At 40.0% G+C, this 22,397-nt stretch overlaps 1 protein-coding gene across 1 annotated transcript; it reads right to left on the minus strand.

Annotated features, from left to right (window-relative positions):
• Positions 1 to 263: 263 nt before the first annotated feature.
• On the minus strand, positions 264 to 22,152 carry KCMF1 (potassium channel modulatory factor 1). The gene is made up of 6 exons (XM_010000477.1): positions 21,990 to 22,152; positions 11,890 to 12,029; positions 6,489 to 6,590; positions 4,761 to 4,935; positions 2,645 to 2,927; positions 264 to 895 (listed from the first exon to the last, which is right to left on the minus strand). Exons 1-6 carry the CDS (start codon positions 22,018 to 22,020, stop codon positions 634 to 636), a joined length of 993 nt encoding a protein of 330 aa, XP_009998779.1. The 5' UTR covers positions 22,021 to 22,152; the 3' UTR covers positions 264 to 633.
• Positions 22,153 to 22,397: the final 245 nt, after the last annotated feature.

Genomic DNA, 22,397 nt, shown 5'->3' on the forward strand with positions numbered 1-22,397 from the left:
CACACCCTGGTCACCACAATTTATCCCACTGCAGAGTTTCCATCCTGTGCGGGAACAGCACATCAAGGTGTCATTCTGTCACATAACACTGAAAAGCTACTTTGTGGCCACAAACTGCTAGTCAGCACTAACCTTTTTGTCTCGTAACCTTTGAATAATGGAAAAGCTTTGGGTTTTATAGTTTTACTCCTTGTATTTAAATTTTTAAATTACAAGGTCACTAAAACTCATGCACGCTGCAAAAAACGTCATGCAGTAGTTAAGGTAAACCATCCAAGCAGTTTTTATTCATTAATATTCATAAATACACACAGCAGCTTCATTAGAGATTTTTCATTTTTTTTTCCTCTTCAGTTTGAATGTGGAGTATTAGGAGAGCCTTTTGCATGTCAAGGTACAGGACACAGAGCTTTTTGCTCTGCACTGCAACCTACATTTACCTGCTAAAAGTAAAAATTAGTTAAGTGGAAATGATTATCATATATATCTTTTCTCTCTTTCTTTTGAATGTACACAATGTAACAAGAGTGACAGACCTGAAATTACAATCACCAAAACAAACCCAAGATAGTTGTTGTCCACTTTCATTGGCAAATACAGCACAGAGGACATTGTCTGCAAAGTGGGATGTCATCAAAGAGGAGGTGGAGGAGGCTCGTTTCCTTTATTACTCTCTTTTAAATTTAGGGTTTCTAAAGCAACATCTAGAGGCATAATATCTACACAGCCCATAGCACCAAAATCTGCAATCTCCCCCCGCTCATCCTCATCTGAGGAGGAACTTTCTTCCCGCATCAAAGTGGACAGTAGAAGCTCCTGAACAAACAGGCTGCAGTCTGCCCGTTCGCTTTCCATCGACTGACGCTCTGCTTCCGACATCTTCGGATCGTTCAACCTGTACAGCAGCAAGGGGAGAGAAGACGCCATTGTTGAAATCCCAATTCACTGATGACACGACAGACAAGGCACTTGGAAACTGCTCCTTCAGGATAGTCCTGCTTGCCCTTCACAATGAACAGCTCTGGCAGCCTCTGACACCTCTGTGCAACAAGCACACATGTCACAAACCACCCTTTCCCTGTTGCATTCAAAGGGGAGCCTAAAGTTACAGGAAAATATAAAACTACTGTGAGGTTTCCTGCTATTCAGGACACTTTGAGGCAGTGCTGTTGAGATTTCTGAGACACTCACTAAGTGCCTGCTTTGTTTCTAAGCCAATTTCTTAATTCATGTATGCCACAGACCACATTAATCCATGTATAAAGTCTAGGAACTGCCGTAAGTATTGCCAAACCACAATCCAACACTCATTCTACCATTTCTAACTTACTGTGCATGCCCTGATAGGGAAGGAAATTGCTTAGTCCAACTCTCAATGTCACAATCTGTGACACAGGTACATTTAAATTTCTCAAATAGTAACGAGCTTTTGATTGAAAGATGTCACATGATGTTATTTTGCAACTAGATAAAAATTAGACTGGCTTTAAATCCAGGCTTCTTGACACAGGAGCTGTCAAAATGCCCACATTCTTTCACAATACCAAACAGACAAATAAGACCCTCTATAGGGGGGTGTGGCAGAGGGGATCTTGAAAACATTTTTCTTTCAGGTCAATAGCCAACCTTGTAAAAGAACTAGACTAACACAGTGGGTGACTCCTCTTTAAAATAACCCTGGGATCTGTGTATAATTTATAAACCAGGTAAGTATTCTGTTAATTAATGGCATCCTTTATCTACTTTCTTATCCAGTCTCTAAAATAATCAATATAAAAGCCCCTATTCAACCTTCAGCTTTTACTAAAGATTAAGTTCCTATTAGACAATACTCTCTTCTGACTCCTCCCTCTCCATTACAGCTCAAGTCTATAGGCTTGTATCACTGGAAACAGACTTGTTTTGTTGGAAGCAGTAGGGTAAACAAGGACAATTTATTTAGGAAATACTCCTTTTGCTCCTCCTGAAGCTGAGATGCAGCAACTAATCTTTACCCATTGCTCAGAAGCAGAGGGAGAGCAGGTTTGAAAAGATGTTACAAATGCAAACAAAAGCACAACATGTTGGCTGCAGACTGGATTAAGTGTCTGGCAGAAGTCCCCTGCATGGAGTTGTAAGTAACTTATGCAGCCAAAATTCAAAACCAAACTCCTTCTCAAGGCTTGCAGAAATCCATATCCAAGTTAACCCTTTTAACATGTTTCTAGGTGAGTCAAAAAAAGTAGAGTGCACTTGTCAGGCTGCCTTTCCTTTTTGCAAACACTAGAACATTTGCAAACACTAGGATATTTCCGCAGCCAGCTATCTCCTGAAGTTGGCTTCCCAAAAGCAGAGTAATTCTTTAGGCCAGCTACAAACTGCTATTCTTTGATATTTAATTACTGGTTTTACTTTCACACAAGAAATGCGGATGAAGCAAGTTTTATGTATTACACAGTCTATGACTACTGCTGATGTCTACAGTGAATACATTCTGTATGATTAAATTAGCCTGCTAACACTGTGATGTATTTGATCAGGCATTGTTTAACCAGGGCACACATCTAACTCCAAACATGTTTCATTGAGCTCTATGCCTCTATCCAGACTAAGGGAAACAGAAACGATAAAGGGTAAACACAAGTAACTACACAAAATAAGTTACCTTGTAAGAAGAAACTGGGAATTCTGGATAGTCTGCTGACTGTTTTCTGTGTTAGATGTGTTGGTTGTTGTTGTAGACTGTGTCATAGTGGTGTTGACATTGATGGTGTTGGTGCGTCTAGTTGCATTGCGTGCAGTCTCCAGCTGTTGTCTTGCTGCCTGTGCATGTTGTCTTTCCAACTGCAGTTGCATCTGCAGCTGCTGTAACTGAGAAGCAGAAGGGCCAGAGGAGTTGAGCTGTCCTCCTGCAGAACGCCTCACGCCTGATAGCTGAGATAAAAGTTCTGCCAGAGAAGAGAAAGTTTCTATGATGGAAGATCTTAAACGAGCATTACACAATGGAATGAACAAACTCTGAATTCCAGTACATCAATTATTTATTTTTTTTCCATCAACAAAATCAAAGAACAAACAATTCTGGAAGTTCTTGAAAAAAGTCTTGAAACTCAGTGCCTCAAAGGGTAAGGCAGATTAGGACTCATTTATGCGGATTTATTCCAAAGTTTAACGCCTTCAAAGTAACAGGAGAGCAAATCCACAGGGACTGATTGGCAAATGATGTTCTCTGCAGCAGTCGTCTGAAACTTCCAAGTTAAAATAGCAACTGACTAAAACTACTTTATTTTGGCCTTGGTCAGCAATTCTATTTTCCACTCAATGTGCCCTCAAAACACAGGCTTCACCTTCCCAATAACCCAGAGGCAGCTCTGCTGAGCAGAGAAAAATTTTGTACTATTGCTTCAAACATGGAAATAAAAATAGTTAATTAAGAAAACATATTAAAATACTGCCTCACAGAAAAACTAACGCTGCCAAGAATTTTTGTTATATGAATTTTTATTTCTGCCAGAAGTGCAGAGGCCTGGCAATTAAAAAAAACTCTGTCCGTAAGTCTTCCAATTCGGAAGGATGGAATGCCTATAGCAATTTTCACTCACAATTCTTTGAAATAAATATTAGTAGCAAATTACTGCTCAGTGCAGTAAATGACAGCAAAATCTCCCCTATACCCTGTGTAGAAAGTACTTCCTGTATGCGTGCTGTAGCTGATGGAAGGGCAGAGGGAGTAGGTAAGAGTTGCTCCTGCCCCTCAACTCTACATTACAAAGTTACTATATAGGTCATGACAATTTTCCTTCCATTGCATTAACAAAATATGAACCTTCTAAATCAGGCTTTCTTTGAGGTAATAAAGCAAAATGCGGTTTTCCATGTCAGGAACTCATGATGGTCAAGTCATTTTTACCAGCACTGACAGCAATATCATGATTAAATGACACATTTTTTCTAAATCTTCTTTTCTCCTTATGACATTTTCTAGTAATTACAAGAATTTTAACAGATGCTGGCATAGTTGGACCACTGCATAAACATAATTAGATTTTTCCTTACGAAGAGTTATATTTGTTTTCAGAATTGTCTTCATTCTTTATTTTTTATTTCCTGTAAAAAACCAAGTTATTTTCACATGAAAGCTAAACATATGACAAGTTATTTCTCGGAACACTAAAGAGATAATTTCATTATTTTCTGGGGCTGAAAATGAGACACCCTTCTCCTCTCACATTTTTTTAAAACTTGTCCAAAACACACTACAAATACTTTCAACAGTATGTTTATGTAAGAATTTACAAACTACAGCTGAAAAAAAAAAATCTGTGATATTAGCAAATATGGCATTCAAACAGCACAACCAAACACAATTAAACTGAACATTTTAAATGTCCATGAGTATTCAAATTCAGCTAATTTCATCATCATTAAGACAGATACTCTCTTCCATAAACACCTTTATCCACATGGCCAATTAAAATGAGATGTACTGATGTAGATAACAGAAACTGGAAGCAGTCACTGGTAGAAACATACAATACCTGTACATAGATTAGGTTTTGGAATAAGCCTTACAGTGTCTAGAATTACAAGGACAAGCTACAGGCAGTGGCTTCAGCTTTGTCACCTCCGTGCACAGGCCGTGACAGCCCAGCTAAGCACACAGCTCACCTACAAGCAGCCACCAATCACAGCCACACCCACACATGCAGCTTCATGACAGCAAAAAGCAGGGTAACCACAACCATTTTGAATTTTACTTCCATCATGGTTACAGCTCTTACCAGCTATAGGATCCATGGCTTCCCTATTGCTTGGAGAATATGAACTCTGAGAAGATGAAAGCCCACCAGGGGAACTGGTAGTAAAGTGCATGTTTGATCTACGTGCACGGGGACCTCCCAAACCCCGGCCTGGGTGGAACATCCTACGTACATGCCGAACACCACTGGATTCATCATAACCAAGGTGTTAAGGAAACTGAACTGTTTGGCATTGAGTATTAAATGACCAGGACATTTGATGAGTGAAATAATCAACGACACACTCCATCATTCATAAGATAATAACTCAGCTTCTGAAGCAAACTAAGGTACACTGTAGTTCTGGTGCAAGTCAAACTTACTGATCTGACCTCAACACTCATTGCTGTTCAAGCCAAACTCCCTGTACTTCTCCAGCCTTTTATGATGTCTATGAAACATCAGCAGTAATTTCTTTGTTACTTTAGATCAAAGTTTTCTACTCAGTAATCTGAAAACTGACAAATGCATGTTCAGCCAAGCTTATTAGAGAGACTTCAGAGATTTTATTCTTTCTCCCGATTCTTAAGTATTGAAAATAATAACAAAGTTTATTGACATCCTTATGAAAAGAACCTAATAATTACTGTATTCCTTTTGACTTCTGTACTTCATGCTTTTATCCAAGAAACTTAATCACTTCAATCCTTAATAAAATTTAGGTTTCTGGAGTTTTCAGCACTTCCATCACACTACTTTGTTTCTCCGTTTTTTAGCACAAAATAGTATCACTAATTCCAGTTATGACATTTCCCATTCTCCCCCACTTCTCCTAATCAGATGCTTAAATTTCAAGTCATACCTTTTAAAAGTTCTCTCAAATAAACTGAGACAATCAACAAATTACTTAAGAAATATTTTGTCAGGAAGTTGTTGGAATAAAGGACCTACCTTGCAATGGTTGAACAAGGTTTATATAAGAAACACATGCAGCCTTCTGGGACAGCTTAAGAAAAAATTCTACAAAAACCAAAATAAACCGTATGTATCTGATCAGTACTTAGATTTGGCCTCAACTGCCTTTATTGTGGGTGTGGTGGGGGTTGGCTGCTTTCCCACTCTACAAGTCAGCACTGCAGTTGCCTGCTCCTCTGAGAGAGGCGAGTGCTGCGTGCAGACCCTCAGTCCCACCAAATTTCACCAGAAGGGAGAAAGGAGTCAAACTGTGACACATTCCCAAATAATAAGTCATCTGGTGGTAGCCCTGATACTGAAGGGGTAGAAAAAAACTGCAGAAGCATGATTTCTAATCAAACTTCTTACATATTTCATGAATTAATTTCACTCTGTAACTGGGAAAATGTAAATTTCCTACAGAGTTCCTGGCTACAAAGCAGTCAAGTCAATGCTGAGACCCCCAGTTTGATCACAAACACAGCACACTACTAAATCTGGATACATGAAGCAGCAACAAGACTAATGACTGGACAGGATAAACTAGTGCAAATAGAAAAACATCTCAGTCTCAAAGTTATTAAAATGTTTTTGCTGTTAGAGCAAAAAGCACAGTCAAATGTACCTACAGTCTGTTCATGACCTATTATAATTTTTAAACTAGCAAATGAACCTTTTTATATTTCACATAGAAATCTTTAGTGACTTAAGTTCCAGGAAATATGTAGGTATGACCTTTTGACTATAAAAATCAAACAAGTCTTCATGGCTACTAGGTGAAACAGGCTAGCCTCCTTGCATGCTTGGAAAGGATATTAAATCTCTAGGAGCTCTGTGTTCCAGTGTAAGATGAGCCGCAAAGTCATCTGTGACATGATTTGGATCCCCTCCAGGTAATGCTGCACATATTGGACAAATCTGAAATTGAAAGTGAGGAAAAACAAAAAAAGTCATAAGTTTTACATAAAACAGAACTTTTATAATGAAGTCAATCATTAGATGTTTATTTTTTATGCTTTAAAATCACATTCTAGGTGTTCAAAAACACCTGGACAGCAACATATTAAAAAAATCCAGACAATCTATTCAAGCACAGACATTAGACATCTTTTACTATATGATTTTTCAGAATGCTTAGAAAACCAGAGCTAGAATTTTCTAATTCAATTTGTAATGCGGTGAAAATTAAGCCTTCGTACACTGATTCTACCACAGACAGTAAAGTCTGATTACCCAGGATTACTACTTGCCTGCTTGATGCTCATGCCAGAAGAGGAATTGGAATGCAACCACACTTAAGTATTTGCTGAAGCATCAAACTGAGACCGCCCATCCAAGCAGTGCATACCTACAGGGTTTGGCACAGGGTTGACATCCATATCCCTAAACAACAGCGCTTCAGGAGAAAGCACTGACCTCTGTCTTTCATTGCTGTTGTTTTTTTTAAATGAAAACAGTAACTAAGTAGACACAAAGAGTGACATTACAATTGTCATAATTACAACTTTTTTTTTTAGTAACTCCACAAACAGCAAGAAAAGCAGCTTCTGTTTTTCTTCACAGGGGTTTTGCAAACTGACTTTAAAGTTCTACAGATGGCAGAAAAAAAATCCATTTCACAAAATTCTGCCCCAAATGTTAAGTGCTCAAATGAATAGCACTTTGACACTTAAATGCAACTGCTGTATATGAATTTATCTCTCTGTTCCTCACAGTCAAATAGTCTTATCTTTATGGAGCAACTCTGGCTGCAACTCTGGCTGCAACACAAAGCCCAGGTTCCCAGTGCTCTTCATGAATACACTCAAGTTGAGACAATGGGTGTTAAGAACAGCCATACAGCAGCACAAACTTCTATCTTCTCTTATGGAGGTGAGGACAAATTCTTGAATTAAGTTTACTATAAAAATCTCAGCTGCTTTTGACAGCAGCTGCTACATCTTTTTAATGCCACTTTAATACTAGTAGTCAGCTTGGAGCAGAAAACCACGCCAGAAAGATAACTGCAAAAATCTTGTCGATCATGCTCACAGAACATCTACCAGTTTCCACCATTGTGCTTGCAATTGCCTCCATATTTACATACAAGGCAAACCACTTTAACTGGGAGTATTTCTGTGACTTCAACAAAATCTTCAAGAACATAATACAAACCATTCAGACTGCTTCTTTCTATTTCACTACTGAAGGAGAAACTCCTCAATCTTACCAGCAACTTCAGAACCTACTCCTAACAGTTCACATACAAGGAGACTAGTTACTGCCTTACTAAACATAAGAAAGTTGATGCAGTGCAATGTAACAAGAAGACAATCTACGTCACTCTTCTGAAGGGAGATTCAAATATGACATGTGATGAAGTTTCCTAAAATTTTTGTATTTAGAGTCCTAGTAGACTTCTAGTTGGATGATGTATTTCATTTGGAACAGCTGACTGACCTGAAACCCAACACCAACAATAACAATCATTACAGTGACAACCACATTCTTCTGCACTTACCTTCTAATGCTTACCATCACACTTGGACATCTACTAGTGAAGAAATACTGATCATTATTGAGGTTTTAGTACTCACCACAACCTTATGATTTATTCTTTTTAGGCTGTAATCTTAGAGATTTAATCAATCGCAAAACTTTTGACTACTTTCAGAGACACCAGTATTAATTTTCAGTTAAAGTACCCAGAATTAAAACAATTAGCTTCAAGGAATTACTATTCAACTCTCCTTATGGAGTTCCTCTCCAGGACTCAAACATGCTGGTGTGCCTCTCCAAAGTGCCTGTAGAGTAAAGCACCGAGCATGGGGAATAATCATGGTAAGCTGAAGACCTGTGTGCAGCTGCACAGGTTTGATGTTGTGATCACAGAGACATGGTAGGATGGCTCCTGTGACTGGTGTGTTGAAATGGAGGAAGACATGGACTCTTTAGAAGGGAGAGGAAGGGGCCCCTTTAAGAAGGGGTTTGCTCTTTAAGCAAGACAACAGCTGGAGTGCATGAACAGATGAAAGAAGAGATAATGGAGAGCTTATGGGTTGGGATTAAAGAGAGGGCAGTAAAAGTGACATTATAATGGGTATCTACTGTATGCCACCTGATCAGAAAGAACCAATGAATCAGGCCCTCCACAGACATACAGAAGCTGCCTCACACTTGCAGGCCAAGGACAACTTAACATGACAGCAATCCGGAAGGCTCCTGGAGTCTGCTGTTGATAACTTCTTTCTCCAAGTGACAGAGGAACCAATGAGGAGAGGTCTCTGGACTGGCTCTACTGGACTTCATACCCACCAACAAGGAGGATCTCATTTGGGATGTGAAGGTCAAAGGCAGCCTTGGCTGCAGTGACCTTGAGATGCTGGAGTTCAGGATCCAGAGGGCAAGGAAGAAGATATAAAATAAGCTCCCAACCCTGGACTACAGAAGAGCAGACTTCCAGCCTCTTCAAATATCTACTTGGAGGTGTCCTGTGCATAAGGTCCTGGAGGGTAGAGGGCCCCAAGAAAGCTTGTTAATATTCAAGGTCTGTCCCCTCCAACAGAAGAGTGTTCCATACCAATGAACATCATCATGTCAGGCAAAAATGCCAGGAGGCCTATGTGGATGAAAAAGATGCTCCTGGCCAAACACAAAAAGAAGCATACAGAGGGACGTCAGCAGGTGGAAGAAATGGGCCAACAAGAGCCTAATGAAGTTCAACAGGAGAAAAGGCAAGGGAGGAAGAACCCCAGACACCAGCACACACTGGAGGCCACCCAGCTAGAAAGTGGCTTTGCAGGAAAGGTCCTAGGGTTCCTGGTGGATCATGAGTCAGTAATGCACCCTGCAGCAAAAATGGCTAACAGTGCCCTGGGCTGCACTAGGAAGAACACTGTCAGCAGCTCAAGGACGGTGATCCTTTGCTTTTACCCAGCACTGGTAAAACCACACCTGGAGTACTGTGCCAAGTTCTGGGCTCTGCATACAAGAGAGGCATGCACATACTGGAAAGAATCTGGCAAAGGGCTACAAAGATGATAATGGGACTGGAGCAGCTCTCCCATGAAGAAAGGCTGAGAGTCTTCAGCCTGGTGAAGAGCAAGTTCAGGGGGAGATCTTATACATACAACACCTGAAGGCAGGAAGAAGAGACAACAGAGCCAAGCTCTTTTACAGCAGTGCCCAGTGACAGGACCACAGTGGGCACAAATTCAAACACAGGAGGTTCGTCATGAACATCAGGAAACATTTTTTCACTGTGAGGGTGACTGAGCACTGGCACAAGTTGCTCAGAGAGGCTATGGAGTCTCTATCCTTAGAGATGTTAAAAAGCTGTCAGGACATGGTCCTGGGAAACCAGTTGTAGTAGCCCTGCTGGAGCATGGGTTGGACATAATGAACTCCAAAGGTCACTTCCAACCTCAATCTGTGATTCCTGCCCACAAGTACCTAACACTGCTCTATGTACCGATGACAAATAACTAAGAAAAATCAGCAGAAAGTTCTTATCTGCACACTCCAAACGTAGCAATGGCAAAATTTAATGGACCAAGAATAATTTGACTTATTATTTGAAAAACTAGGGATGGGGAGAAGGGGGCCACTGTAAAATAATAGTGATTCCATATACAAAAAACTTTCCTTACAGACATAAGCATCTGAAATAAAAACACATCTTTGGAAAGACAGAGATACTACAAGGACTACAAGCTCAGTATCTAACAAGAAAGAATTGCTTGAAAGCCTAAGGCCAGAAACATTTACAATCCATAATATGTTCCTCTTTAGTAATGTTGTAGCCTTTCATTATCTACAGTAATGTTGCATTAACAAAGTAGTTTTATGTGTATGCACACTAAACACTTACCAAAAAAGCCAGATTCAAAATTTAGCACAAACATATACAGTTATATTCAAGGATTAAAATACTGTCCTTTATCATTGTTTGGAACAAAGGTATAATAACGTTGCTAACTGACCCAAAAAAGAAAATAATAACTTTTGTTTTTCACAGATACAACCCTCTCAGCAATCAGTGGAGTAGCAAGTTTCTAGAATCATAAAGTTAGGCTTTGTGTTCTGGAAGTTACAGCTGCAAACCAGTATGTGTCAAATTTAAAAACCTGGAATCTTTTAACTTTCTATCAGGAAGATATCACTGACATCAAGTGGTGCAAATTAGAATTGCAATTCTAAGCCACCAAACTCAAGTCATCCAAACGTGGAACTTTCAATGGTTGATGTTATGTTTGAAAACTGCAAAGTTAAACTATAGGAGATTATAAAAACTGCAGTGTGTCACCAAGTTAAATTATGAATCTAGAGCACAACTGATTGTGAAGGAAACTGTTTCACTTCATATGTTTTTAAGAAAGATGAGAACAACTTTGAGTCTGAAAAACACAGACAAATCATCTCTCCTATCACTCCTTTGCAAAAGATCTTTAATGGGCTTGGAAGGAGAGGTTCATTTTCTTCCACAGAATTCCCTGGAAGTTAAGAAATCTGTAAGATTAGAGCAGAGAATCTATTTATAAGAACTTCTTCACAATGTATTAGTGATGAGTAATCTACATCATGCACAACCAGACAAGAGCAGCCTCGATGTCATTTTGCTAACCTAGCTCCTCCTACTCCCAAACATAATCACAAACAGCAGGAGCTAACACACAGATTAAAATAGTTCTGTTTATACTTGTTTAAGAAGTGTGTTTTTAACCATGTCAAGTGTGCTAATGCTTAGGCACAGGGGAAAAACCTCTGCTTTAACAGCAGTAGTTTCAGAAGAATGAAAACTTCTACTGTGTAAATATATGATACATTACAAAAGCTACCTGAAACCTCAACAAGCTGCCTGCATGTCTCTTCTCTTACAGTGACAAAAGACTGGCACAGCTATGAGCTTCCAGGACAATTACACACTGGTTGTGAACAGGGACACATTGATACACTAAATAACTGTAAGAACACACAAAAATTTATTTTACAAGATAATCAACTCCTAAACATAGCAGCTGAACAGCAATCACAAAAGAAGAAAGCAAGCTCATTATATTACAATATCCATGAAACATGAAAATTCTATGTCACTGTCAAATGTAGATATGCCTTCTTCCAAAGCATTTAAAGGAACTCATATATCAAGAAAGAAAAAGAACAGGAGAGCAATTTCCCAGAAGAGACTCTTTTTAATATACTTCCATCACAACTGAAAGCCAGTTCTGAAGCTTCTTACCACTTCTGTTGATGTTTCTGCATGCTCAGAAGTAACATGTTCTTGAAGAGATGTTTCCGTATAACCCATTTTTCCACAATAAGGACAAGTAAAAGACTGTGGCTGCTCTACAGAGAAAGCTTCTCCACCATAGTACAAGTCTGTAACAGAGAGTGTTTAAATAGAGATTACTTCAAAGCACTAGTATAAAATATTTGTTCATGTAAACCTGTTTATAAATGTACTTCGATGTAATTACTGTCAAATTAATCCGGTATTTAATTTAAATCTTCTATGAAGGCTATAACCTGACATTCAAGAAGTGTTCAATTACTGATGACAAAAAAAATACGGATTACAGCTCATTTGCATTAGCAAACATAACAGTTTTCTAATATTCAGTAGAAGCAAAGACTCCTATGGTAATGATGCTGATATTGCCAAACCTTTACTTTTCCACTGCTCTTCTTATCCCACGTACAGGGTCACCTGTGATATTTTTAAATCATGAGTTTCCAAAACCTGAACTCCCAACAATACCTCAAACATTTATAATAAAAATTTAGAAGTCCTCAGTGATACCACATCAATATTTATGCCATAGCTGAACCACTGCTTCACAATAATTTCAGAAATGTCTCAAATACATAATATAAGAAATTGACGGTGATAAGGGAATCTGATTATCTGTTACACACTGGGTGCAACTTTTAGATGTGCGGAATTTAAGCAATTTGATGAAAATTTGGCATTTTTAAGTTGCTGACATTCTCCAGGTTCTCCAAACTTACCATGAAAGTTTATCAAACCATGCAAGAAAAGAATGCTTTTCTCTGTCATCTTCTGTAGGTATTCTACAGAAAACATGAATAAACTTCACATTCACATCCAGATATAAAGAATGTGATTTTCTTCCAGCAAATAACTTAAAATCTTTTCACTGGCATTTTTTCCTAGGACTCACTGACAATTGAAAAATATTTTCACAGAATGATGAATATTCCTCTATAAATTAAACACAGGGTAAGACTGAACAGATACTAGAACTTGAGGTGCATGTTCTGCATTTGTTTAACATGTTAGGATTATGTCCTTCTGACAGCTCAAGTTACAGCTTTCTAAGGTTTATGACATCTTCTGATACTGACCTCCTTTAGAACATGACAACGTATTTTGTTCTTCAGCCTTTCAAAAAGATGATGCTTAAGATAAAAATGTACTTATCTATAATCCACTATATTAACAGAGGGTATCTTACATACAAATAGGTATTGAGAGCTAACAGTCCAAAACCAATACAGGAAATACATTTCTTAGTTATACGCCGATACACAGAGTTCATCAGACTGAATACACTGCAGAATAAAGTCTATGTTCAGCAAGTCCCTGTTCCCCTTATTTGGAGACTGCTGCCAGACAATTTAAAAGCTGGAAGATGAGAGAAAGGTCTCTTTAATAGGCATAGTAAGACAGCCAGACCTGCCAAGGATGAAACACTACCTGACACACTGAACATTTTAACTGGTTACACAAATTAACTACCACACTAAGCTTCAGTGCTGTCCTGAACCTAGGTTCACTTATTCACATACACAAAGAAAACATGTTAAACTATCCAAAGTTCCCCACCTACTAAGTCTTAGCTCTCCAAAGCAGCATCTGAGGTTCCATTAAATGCCTCATACAATAAGGCACAGAAGTAACTTTTCATTAGAGAATGGAATTGCGTATTAGATGCGACTGAAACAGAGAACCATAGACACTAAGAGTCAGCATGAATGTAAGCTGGAAAACATGCTCAAAAGATTAGCATCCCTACCCCACAGTGTGAAAGTTGTTTATATAGTACTGATACAAACAGATGTCTGGAGTAATCATCAGCGGGAAATCCCAAAGGTCTTTGTACAACATGTGTCAGGAGTCAGTTCTGAATAAACCTAAAATTTAAAATTTGAAAATTTTATATTCAAGCTTAAAAACTTGCATATAAAAGTAGTTTCTGCATCTACTATGCAAAAAGAAAAAAAAATCCTGTCAAAAGTATATGTTGGTCTAAAAAGCTATCTATAAACCTCACTAATTAATGAATGCAAGTATTTTGAAGTTATTCAGAAGTACCAACTTCAAACTCCTAGCTGGAAAGGGCATGGGACAACAACTAATCCAAAGTGAGTGGTAAACAGATTAGCATACAGGCAAAAAGTATCTCTTCCTTAGACATGTTGCTAGCTCAGTCCAGATGTCAAGAATCCCAGCCGCACACACTGCTCTGTCACAAAGAGGCTTGATGAGTACTGTCAAATCATGCGTTTCTCGTCTTTGCTCTTAGAGAATATGAAAAAAGCCATTTATTAATCTAAAAAAAAATAAATAATAGTTTTTTCCAGCCTCCTTAATATATTCCTGCATATTCTCCCACTCATACCTCCTTCTAGATCCTTCTTATAATACACAACAAATGTTCATGTGCATGCCAAAGAAATCTGGGGAAGAAATCTAAAAATGCACCTGTCAGAAGTGACACCAGTCACTGGTAAATCCAAATATTTTTCCTTCAGAAGTTTATACCTTCCTTTCTTCCTTCTCAACTTTAATGTCTCTCCACCTCTTAAAATCAAAATCTATCCATGTATTAGTCTGAAATACAGGTCAATAGGTAAGTTTGCTTTTAAACTACAACATACTTTATATATATATAAAAAAAACAGTAAATACAGTATTGGTGGACAAGGGAAGATGAACTGATCCCATCTATCTGGACATGTGCAAAGCATTTGATGCTGTCCAGAACAACATCCTGGTCTCTAACTGAGGAGACATGGAATTGACAGATGGACCACTCGGTGCATATTGGTGCAATTGGCTGGATGGTCACACTCAGAGTGGTGGTCAACAGCTCGATGTCCAGGTGGAGATATATGATGAGTGGTGTTCCTTGAGTATTGGTATTGGGACTGGCACTGTTTATCACGTGGTCTGCAACATGGAGAGTGGAATTGAGTGCACCCTCAGCAAGCTTGCTGATGACACCAAGCTGTGTGGTGCAGCCAACATGCTGGAAGGAAAGGAAGCCATCCAGAGGGACCTGGACAGGCTTGAAAGGTGGACCCAAGCCAACCGCATTAAGTTCAGTAAGCCCAACGTCCTGCACAAGTAACAGACTGGGCAGAGAATGGATTGAGAACCCCCCTAAGGAAAAAGACTTTGGGGTGTTGGTTGATAGGAAGCTCAACATGAGCCAGCAAAGTGCACTTGCAGCCCAGAAAGCCAATGGTGTCCTGGGCTGCATTAAAAGAAGTGTGGCCAGCAGGTCAAGGGAGGTGATTCTATGCCCCTACACTCAGCTCTCACGAGACTCCACCTGGAGTACTGTGCCCAGCTCTGGGGACCCCAACAAAAGAGGACTGTTGAAGTGAGTCCAGAGGGAGGCCATGAAGATTATCAGAAGGCTGGAGCACTTCTCCTATGAAGAAAGGGAGAGTTGGGGTTGTTTAGTCTGGATAAGAGAAGGACACAGGGAGACCTTTTATCAGCCTTCCAGTACCTGAAGTGGCTACAGGAAAGCTAAAGAAGGAATTTTTACACAGACTTGTAGGGATAGGATATGGGGCAATGGCTTTGAACTGGAATAGGGCAGACTTAGGTTAGACATTAGCAAGAAATCCTTCACTATGAGGGCAGTGAGACACTGGCACAGGTTGCCCAGGGAAGTTGTGGATGCCCCATCCCTGGAACTGTTCAATGCCAGGTTGGATGGGACTTTGAGCAACCTAGTCTAGTGGGAGGTGTCTCTGCTCATGGCAGGGGGGTTGGAATGAGATGATCTTTAAGGTCCCTTCCAAACAAGACCATTCTATTTAAGAGCACTGCATCCCAACTAAGACGAAGTCAGGTAGAAAAACTCCAGGAGGGCAGTGTGTATGAGCAGCTCCTAGAAAAGCTCAAACTGAAGAAGGAAGCATACAGGGGGTGGAAGGCAGGGCAGGTATCCTGGGAGGATTGCAGAGATGTTGTCCAAGCACCTAGGGATCAGGTCAGGAAAGCCAAATCCCTGCTAGAATTAAATCCCACCAGGGATGTTAAGAACAGTAAAAAAAGCTTCTTCAGGCATGCTGGGGAGAAAAGGACAACCAAAGAGTGTAAGCCCTCTCCTGAAGGAAACAGGCAAGGTAGCAACACAGGATGTTGGAAGGCTGAGGTCCTCAATGACTTCTTTGCTTCAGTCTTCTCTGGCAAGTGCTCAAAACAAATGCTACAACAGGAGAAAGCAGGGACCGGGAGAATTAATTACCCTGCACCGTAGGGGTAGAGCAGGTTTAAGACAATCCAAAGAACCTGAAGGTGCATAAATCTATGGGACCTAATGGGATTCACCAGGTCTTGAGTAGATGCAATTGCTAAGCCTCTGTCCATCATACTTGAGAGGACACGGTGAGGTTCCTGCAAAGGGAACATAGCCCCTATTTTTAAAAAGGGGAAAAAGGAAGACCGAGGGAACTACAGGCCAGTCAGTCTCACCTCTATGACTGGCAAGGTCATGGAGCAGAACCTCCTGGAAAGTCTGCTAAGGCACATGGAACATAAAGAGGCGACTGGTGACAGCCAACATGGCTACATTAAGGGCAAGTCACGCCTGACTGATCTGGTGGCCTCCTACAACAAGGCTACAGAGGTGGTGGATGGTGGCAGAGCAACTGACATAACCTACCTGGATTTGTGCAATGTGTTTGATGCTGTCCCACACAACATACTGGTCTCCAAACTGACAAGGCATGGATTTGACAGATGGACCACTCGGTGGATAAAAGATTGGCTGGATGGCCACACCCAGAGAGCTGTGGTCAATGGCTCAATATCCAAACGGAGGCAGGTGACAAGTGGTGTCCCTTGGGTCAGTACTGGGACCAGTGCTGTTTAACATCTTTGTTGGAGACATGGACAGTGGGATTGAGTGTATCCTCAGCAAATCTGCTGATCATACCAAGCTGTGTGGTGAGGTTGACATTGTAGAGGCAAGGGAGGCCATCCAGAGGGACTCTGACAGGCTGGAGAGGTGGGCCTGGGCCAACTTCATGAAATTCAACAAGGCCAAGTGCAAGGTGCTGCACCTGGGTTGGCATAACCTCAGGCACAAATACAGGCTGGGGGGAGAATGTCTAGAGAGTCGTGAGGGAAGGACTTGGGAGTGGTAGTAGATGAGAAGCTTGACATGAGCTGCCAAGTGTGTGCTGGAGCCCAGAGAGCCAATTGTGTCCTGAGCTGCATTAAAAGAACTGTGGCCAGCAGGGCCAGGTAGAGGATTCTGCCCCTCTACTCTGCTTTGGTTAAGACCCCACCTGGAATACTGTGTACATTTCTGGTGCTCTCAGCACAAGAAGGATATGGAGCTGTTGAAGAGGGTCCAGAGAAGGGCCACCAAGATGATCAAAGGCCTGGAGCACCTCTGCTATGAAGACAGGCTAAGAGATGTGGGGCTGTTCAACCTAGAGAAGAGAAGGCTTCAGGGAGACCTTATAGTAGCCTTCCAGTATTTGAAAGGGGCCTACAGGAAAGCTGTGGAGGGGCTTTTCATTAGAGAAGATAGTGACAGTACAAGAGGTAATGGTTTTAAACTGAGAGAGGGGAGATTTAGGTTAGATATTAGGAAGAAATTCTTCACTATAAGGGTGGTGAGGAGCTGGAATGGGTTGCCAAGGGAGGCTGCTGATGCCCTGTCCCTGGAGGTTTTTAAGACCAGGCTGGATGAGGTTTTGTGCAACCTGATCTAGTGGTAGGGTTCCCTACTCATGGCGGGAGGGGTGGAACTTGATGATCTTTAATCACCCTTAATGATTCTATAGTTCTATGTTAAACAGGAGTGGCCTCCGCACTGAGCCCTGGGGACACCATTCATGACCGACCGCAAACTGAATTGAACTCCATTGAACACAACTCTTTGAACCTGGCTACTCAACCACTTCTTTTATCCAGCAACGCATGTGCACATCCGAGCTATGAGCAGCCAGCTTCTCTAGGAGAATACTGTGGGAAACCTTGTCAAAGGCCTTGCTAAAGTGAGGGTAGGCAACATCCACAGGCCTTCCCCTCATGCAAAAAATGGGTCACCCTGTTGTAGAAGGAGATCAGGTTAGTCAAACAGGACCTGCGCTTCATGAGCCCATGCTGACTGGGCCTGATCACCAGGTTGTTCTGCATGCGCATAGTGGTACTCAGGACGATCTGTTTCATCAGTTTCCCTGCTACTGAAGTCAGACTAACAGGCCTGTAATATCCTGAATCATGCTTCCGTCTCTTCTTATATATGGGGATTACACTGTCTGATTTCCAATTTGCTGGCAATGCTCTTCAAAATGAAGCATGGTGATGGGCAAGCACAAGCTGTTTCAGGAGAAATTCTGCTTGGATAAAGAGAAACAAAAAAGCCCAACATTCACTGTAGGAACTAAATGCTGGAACAGGCTGCATAAAAGTGATGAAACCTCCCTTGAGGGAAACATCCAAGACTTGGCTTGCCAGGATAGTCCATCTCATATCCTTGCTTCAAACACAAGGTTAGATCATATGACCTCCAGAGTCCTCCCTTCCAAACAAACTAGACCATTCTATGATGCTTTGACCTGGCAAGATACATACCAGACAGTTCTTATAGCGGTCTACAATCAAAATAGCCTAAAGATTAACCCAACCAGATCTCACACTGCCACGTTATTCAGGTGACAATTATTTAAGCAGCTCCCTAGGAATTAGGCACAAAAGGTGGCAGGATCTTCTGCCATGTAAGCACCTGAACTGACAAGTTAAAAGCACACTTACTCTCTATGTTGACAAAAGTAATATTATTATTTTAGCAGAGAACTCAACTAACAAATTGTATTACTTTCTTCGCCAGTACAACCCCCTTAAAATGGTGGGGGTATTGTGAAAGCCAAATGCTTAAAATCATAAAGCATTGTAACAGCATAGGATTCTTTTTTGGGAGACAGAAAACTGGGAAAATTGCTCTGAACTTCTTCGTTGTCCTGACCAACTGTCCTACAAAAAGCACAAAAGTACAATGACTGCCTGGTAAGCACATTCCTACTCTTTACACAGGCCTATTGCAATTGTACTCTTTGACCCCTCAGAAATAAACTAATTGGATTTGTGCTTTAAAGGCCATTTGTCATTACATATGAGACTTCATATTTTATTTTAAGCTCTGTCCCTGTTATGGCAGCATATCACTCTTGGGGTGTGTATTAAAGCATTTTTTTCAGTGTCTCTTGAGGGGATTGAGAACAACAGCACTGCCATTGTTCTCAGTCCCATCTTGCTTCAAAATTAATACTAGGTCATACACTGACTTCTAAAAGACAAATACGCCAACCAGATGGTACAACAGGGAACACGTGTGTACCTCAAAATCACTAGGGCTTTTTGTATTCAGCGCTCTCATACAGGGTCCTATACTAATTTGAGACTCAAGGGAGAGAAAATAAATCAAGAAGTATTGAGATGACAACAAAAGCAACTACAGAGAAGTCCATTTTTTTACACTATACTCTGTAACATTACTACAGTACCTAGCAATCCTAAAAACTCAAAGAATTTTCAGGGAGGTAAACAACATGTTAACTTTTTTTTATGCTGAAACAACCCCAGATGCATAGGATTATCCATGTGATTAGCTGTCCACCATGAGCCTAAACTTGGTTTGTTTGTTTGCTTTTTAGCACAGAGTACTCCAGTGAACTCCACAGCTGTCTGCATATAGACAGTGCTGGCCAGAACAGTGATGGGAACTACAGGTACAGAGTCCTTTTTCATCAGCTGCAGATGGGCCTTGAGCAAGTTACCCGCTGGTCCACAGTGGAGCTTTAAAAATCAGAAAAATTACACTGACTTCCTCTGAAGTGCTTGCATTAATTTTGCAACAGAAGAATCCCCCACTCTGCTTCCTTCTTCTTGGAAAATATTTGCCTTTTACCAGCTGTAGACCGCCCTCACCACCATCAGCAATAACTGCAAGCTTACTTCTACTAAAAACAGTTTCAATACCTTTCAATCAAAGCTGATTTCAGTAAACCATACTGAAGTTTGGCAGTGGCCAGGTAAACTAAAATTCACGCGTCCATCTACAACAACAGCCTTCCACTCTGTGTTTCTGCTGAAGTTCTCCTTAGGAAAATTCCCCACCTACACTGTCATGCATTAGAAAACATTCTCCTTTCATTTATGTCATTAGAGGCAGCTTCATTACTTCTATGCCATTTAGTTTTACATTGCCAACCTTCCCATTGAGCTTATCCTCTTTTAACCCATTACAATCTTCCTTGTTTTTTTTTATTCTTCACTAGTACAGCCATCCTGACAACTCTGAAACAGATCATTCTAGACTACTTCTACCATTCATAACTGATTTTCTAATTAAACTTAACACTCCTTAGCTCCTATATTTTTTTTATGTTCCTCAAAATCACATGATCTCCTTAGTTACTAAGAGCCCTCTAAAATGTTGCTGCAGTTTCGCTAAGCTACAATATTGTAAAGGCACACTCCTTTATGTCTCACATTCTACTAAATAGTTAAAAACTAACTCCTCTCTGCCCCCACAACATACACAAATAAAACACATTAAACCAAAACATGCATTTATCAAAAGCTTCCAAAAGAGAAACATCCAAGTTGCAAGAAACAACATACCTTTCCCAGAGATTCTTACATTCTGATGACAGGCATTAGGAGATAAATATTTAGAACATGTTTCCTCATTGCTGTGCATTGAAAGCTTTGACATTTAATATTAGCTTAAGGCTTCACAACAAGCATATTTCAATCTTCTTTCCCCTATGATGAACATTTGATGTTTATGGCAACACTGTCCTTTTAGACCACGTGTAACACCCCAAAATAAAACTGTTGCTAACAGGCCAAGACGTTTGAACTGTGCACCTCAAACATTAACCAGAAAACCAGAATCCTGAACTAATATACTTTACGCATAGAATTTTACCTCATAACTGAGACAAAAAAAAAAAGAAGCCCGAGAAGACACATATGCAAACTAAAATGGTGGTTTGCATTTTTCACAATGCACTGAATTATTTCCTTCCAAACCCTGGACTGTTGGGGCCTGCATTTCTGAAGTTATGACCCAGCAATCTTAGGGCAAGCAGAGGCCTGAGATGAAAAGAAAATGAAAGACATCTTCATTCAAAGGCCATTCTAAGAATCCAACTGCATGTTTCTATATAGAGCTATTCTGCAGTCTTAAAAACAATAAAGAAGTAAATTTTACTTCTGTTTCAATCAAAAATGTAAACAGGTCACCATTCATAAGAAAACACCATATTTAAAGAATTTAAAGAATACAGTTGGAATAACTTAAAAAAAAATATTTAAATGTGAATGGGGTTAACCCCTGGGGTTAACAAAAACAATATGTATCCTGCATCAGCAACATCTTAGAGAAGACGTTTGTCACAGAAGTATCTCATGAGTTACAGCCTGTTACAAATATGATGCAATAGAAACAATAAGAAGGATAGGAGACAAAACCATTATTTTTTTTCTTTTAAATATTGATGTGACTTTTCAGTGAGAAAGAATTCAGTAGAATATCAAAGTAGTTTCAAGGAGACTATACGCTAGTCCTTGCCACTTACATACTCAGCACAGTCCATCACTATCCCTGCTGTATCTACAGTCCCACATAAACCACCAGTGACTAAAATTCCTACAAAATCTCACCAGGATTTTTCTGCTTGTACACTGTAGCACTTAGGTAAAGCATACTAGGGGAAAAAGATTGCCACTTCTTCTGAATTGAAGTTAATTAGGAGCACTAATTGGCATTAACTATATTCATATTATTATTCTGTTATTTTTATTTATTTACACTATTAATATATTAAATAACAAAGATTAAAAATACATATGTATAAATTCAAAAGAAATATATACATCAGTTTCTGTATGCTAAAATCAAAGAAAACGTGCCTGTTTTTTAGGACATGAGAATTTCTTCTTATTTTCAGTGTGCTAATGAGGGAAATGATTAATAAGTAGAAACATGAATATCCATATTGTCTTTGTAGATACAACATAGCAGCAAATTACTAGAGTTTGAAATTATCACTTACCAAAATCTACTCTTGTTAGTATGCACTGCATTGGATGGTCAGTTGTATGCCTTGTAGTTGTTGCACCACTTTCATAACAAGTTGCACACAGATCGTAATCGTAGCAAATTAAACACTTGTATCGGCGACCTCGAAAATTTCCTTTTAAACATGCATCACAGCTGACACCTGTAAACAAATAAAATTGCTTTAAAATGGCAATAAATGCACTCTTTTTTTTGAATGAGAGGCAGATGTGCTGCGATTGTCTCTCAGCAACTGAATGTAGTGAGACAAGGCCTTGCATTTGGGAAAACATCACCCAGGAATGCAGCACAAACTGGGATGCACCTGGCTGGAGAGTAGGTCTGTGAAAAGGGACCAGGATGTCCCGGTGCACAAGCCGCTCAACATGAGTTAACACTGTTC

The sequence above is a fragment of the Chaetura pelagica genome, unplaced genomic scaffold (assembly GCF_000747805.2).
Source record: "Chaetura pelagica isolate M959 unplaced genomic scaffold, ChaPel_1.0 scaffold16, whole genome shotgun sequence".
NCBI lineage: Eukaryota > Metazoa > Chordata > Aves > Apodiformes > Apodidae > Chaetura > Chaetura pelagica.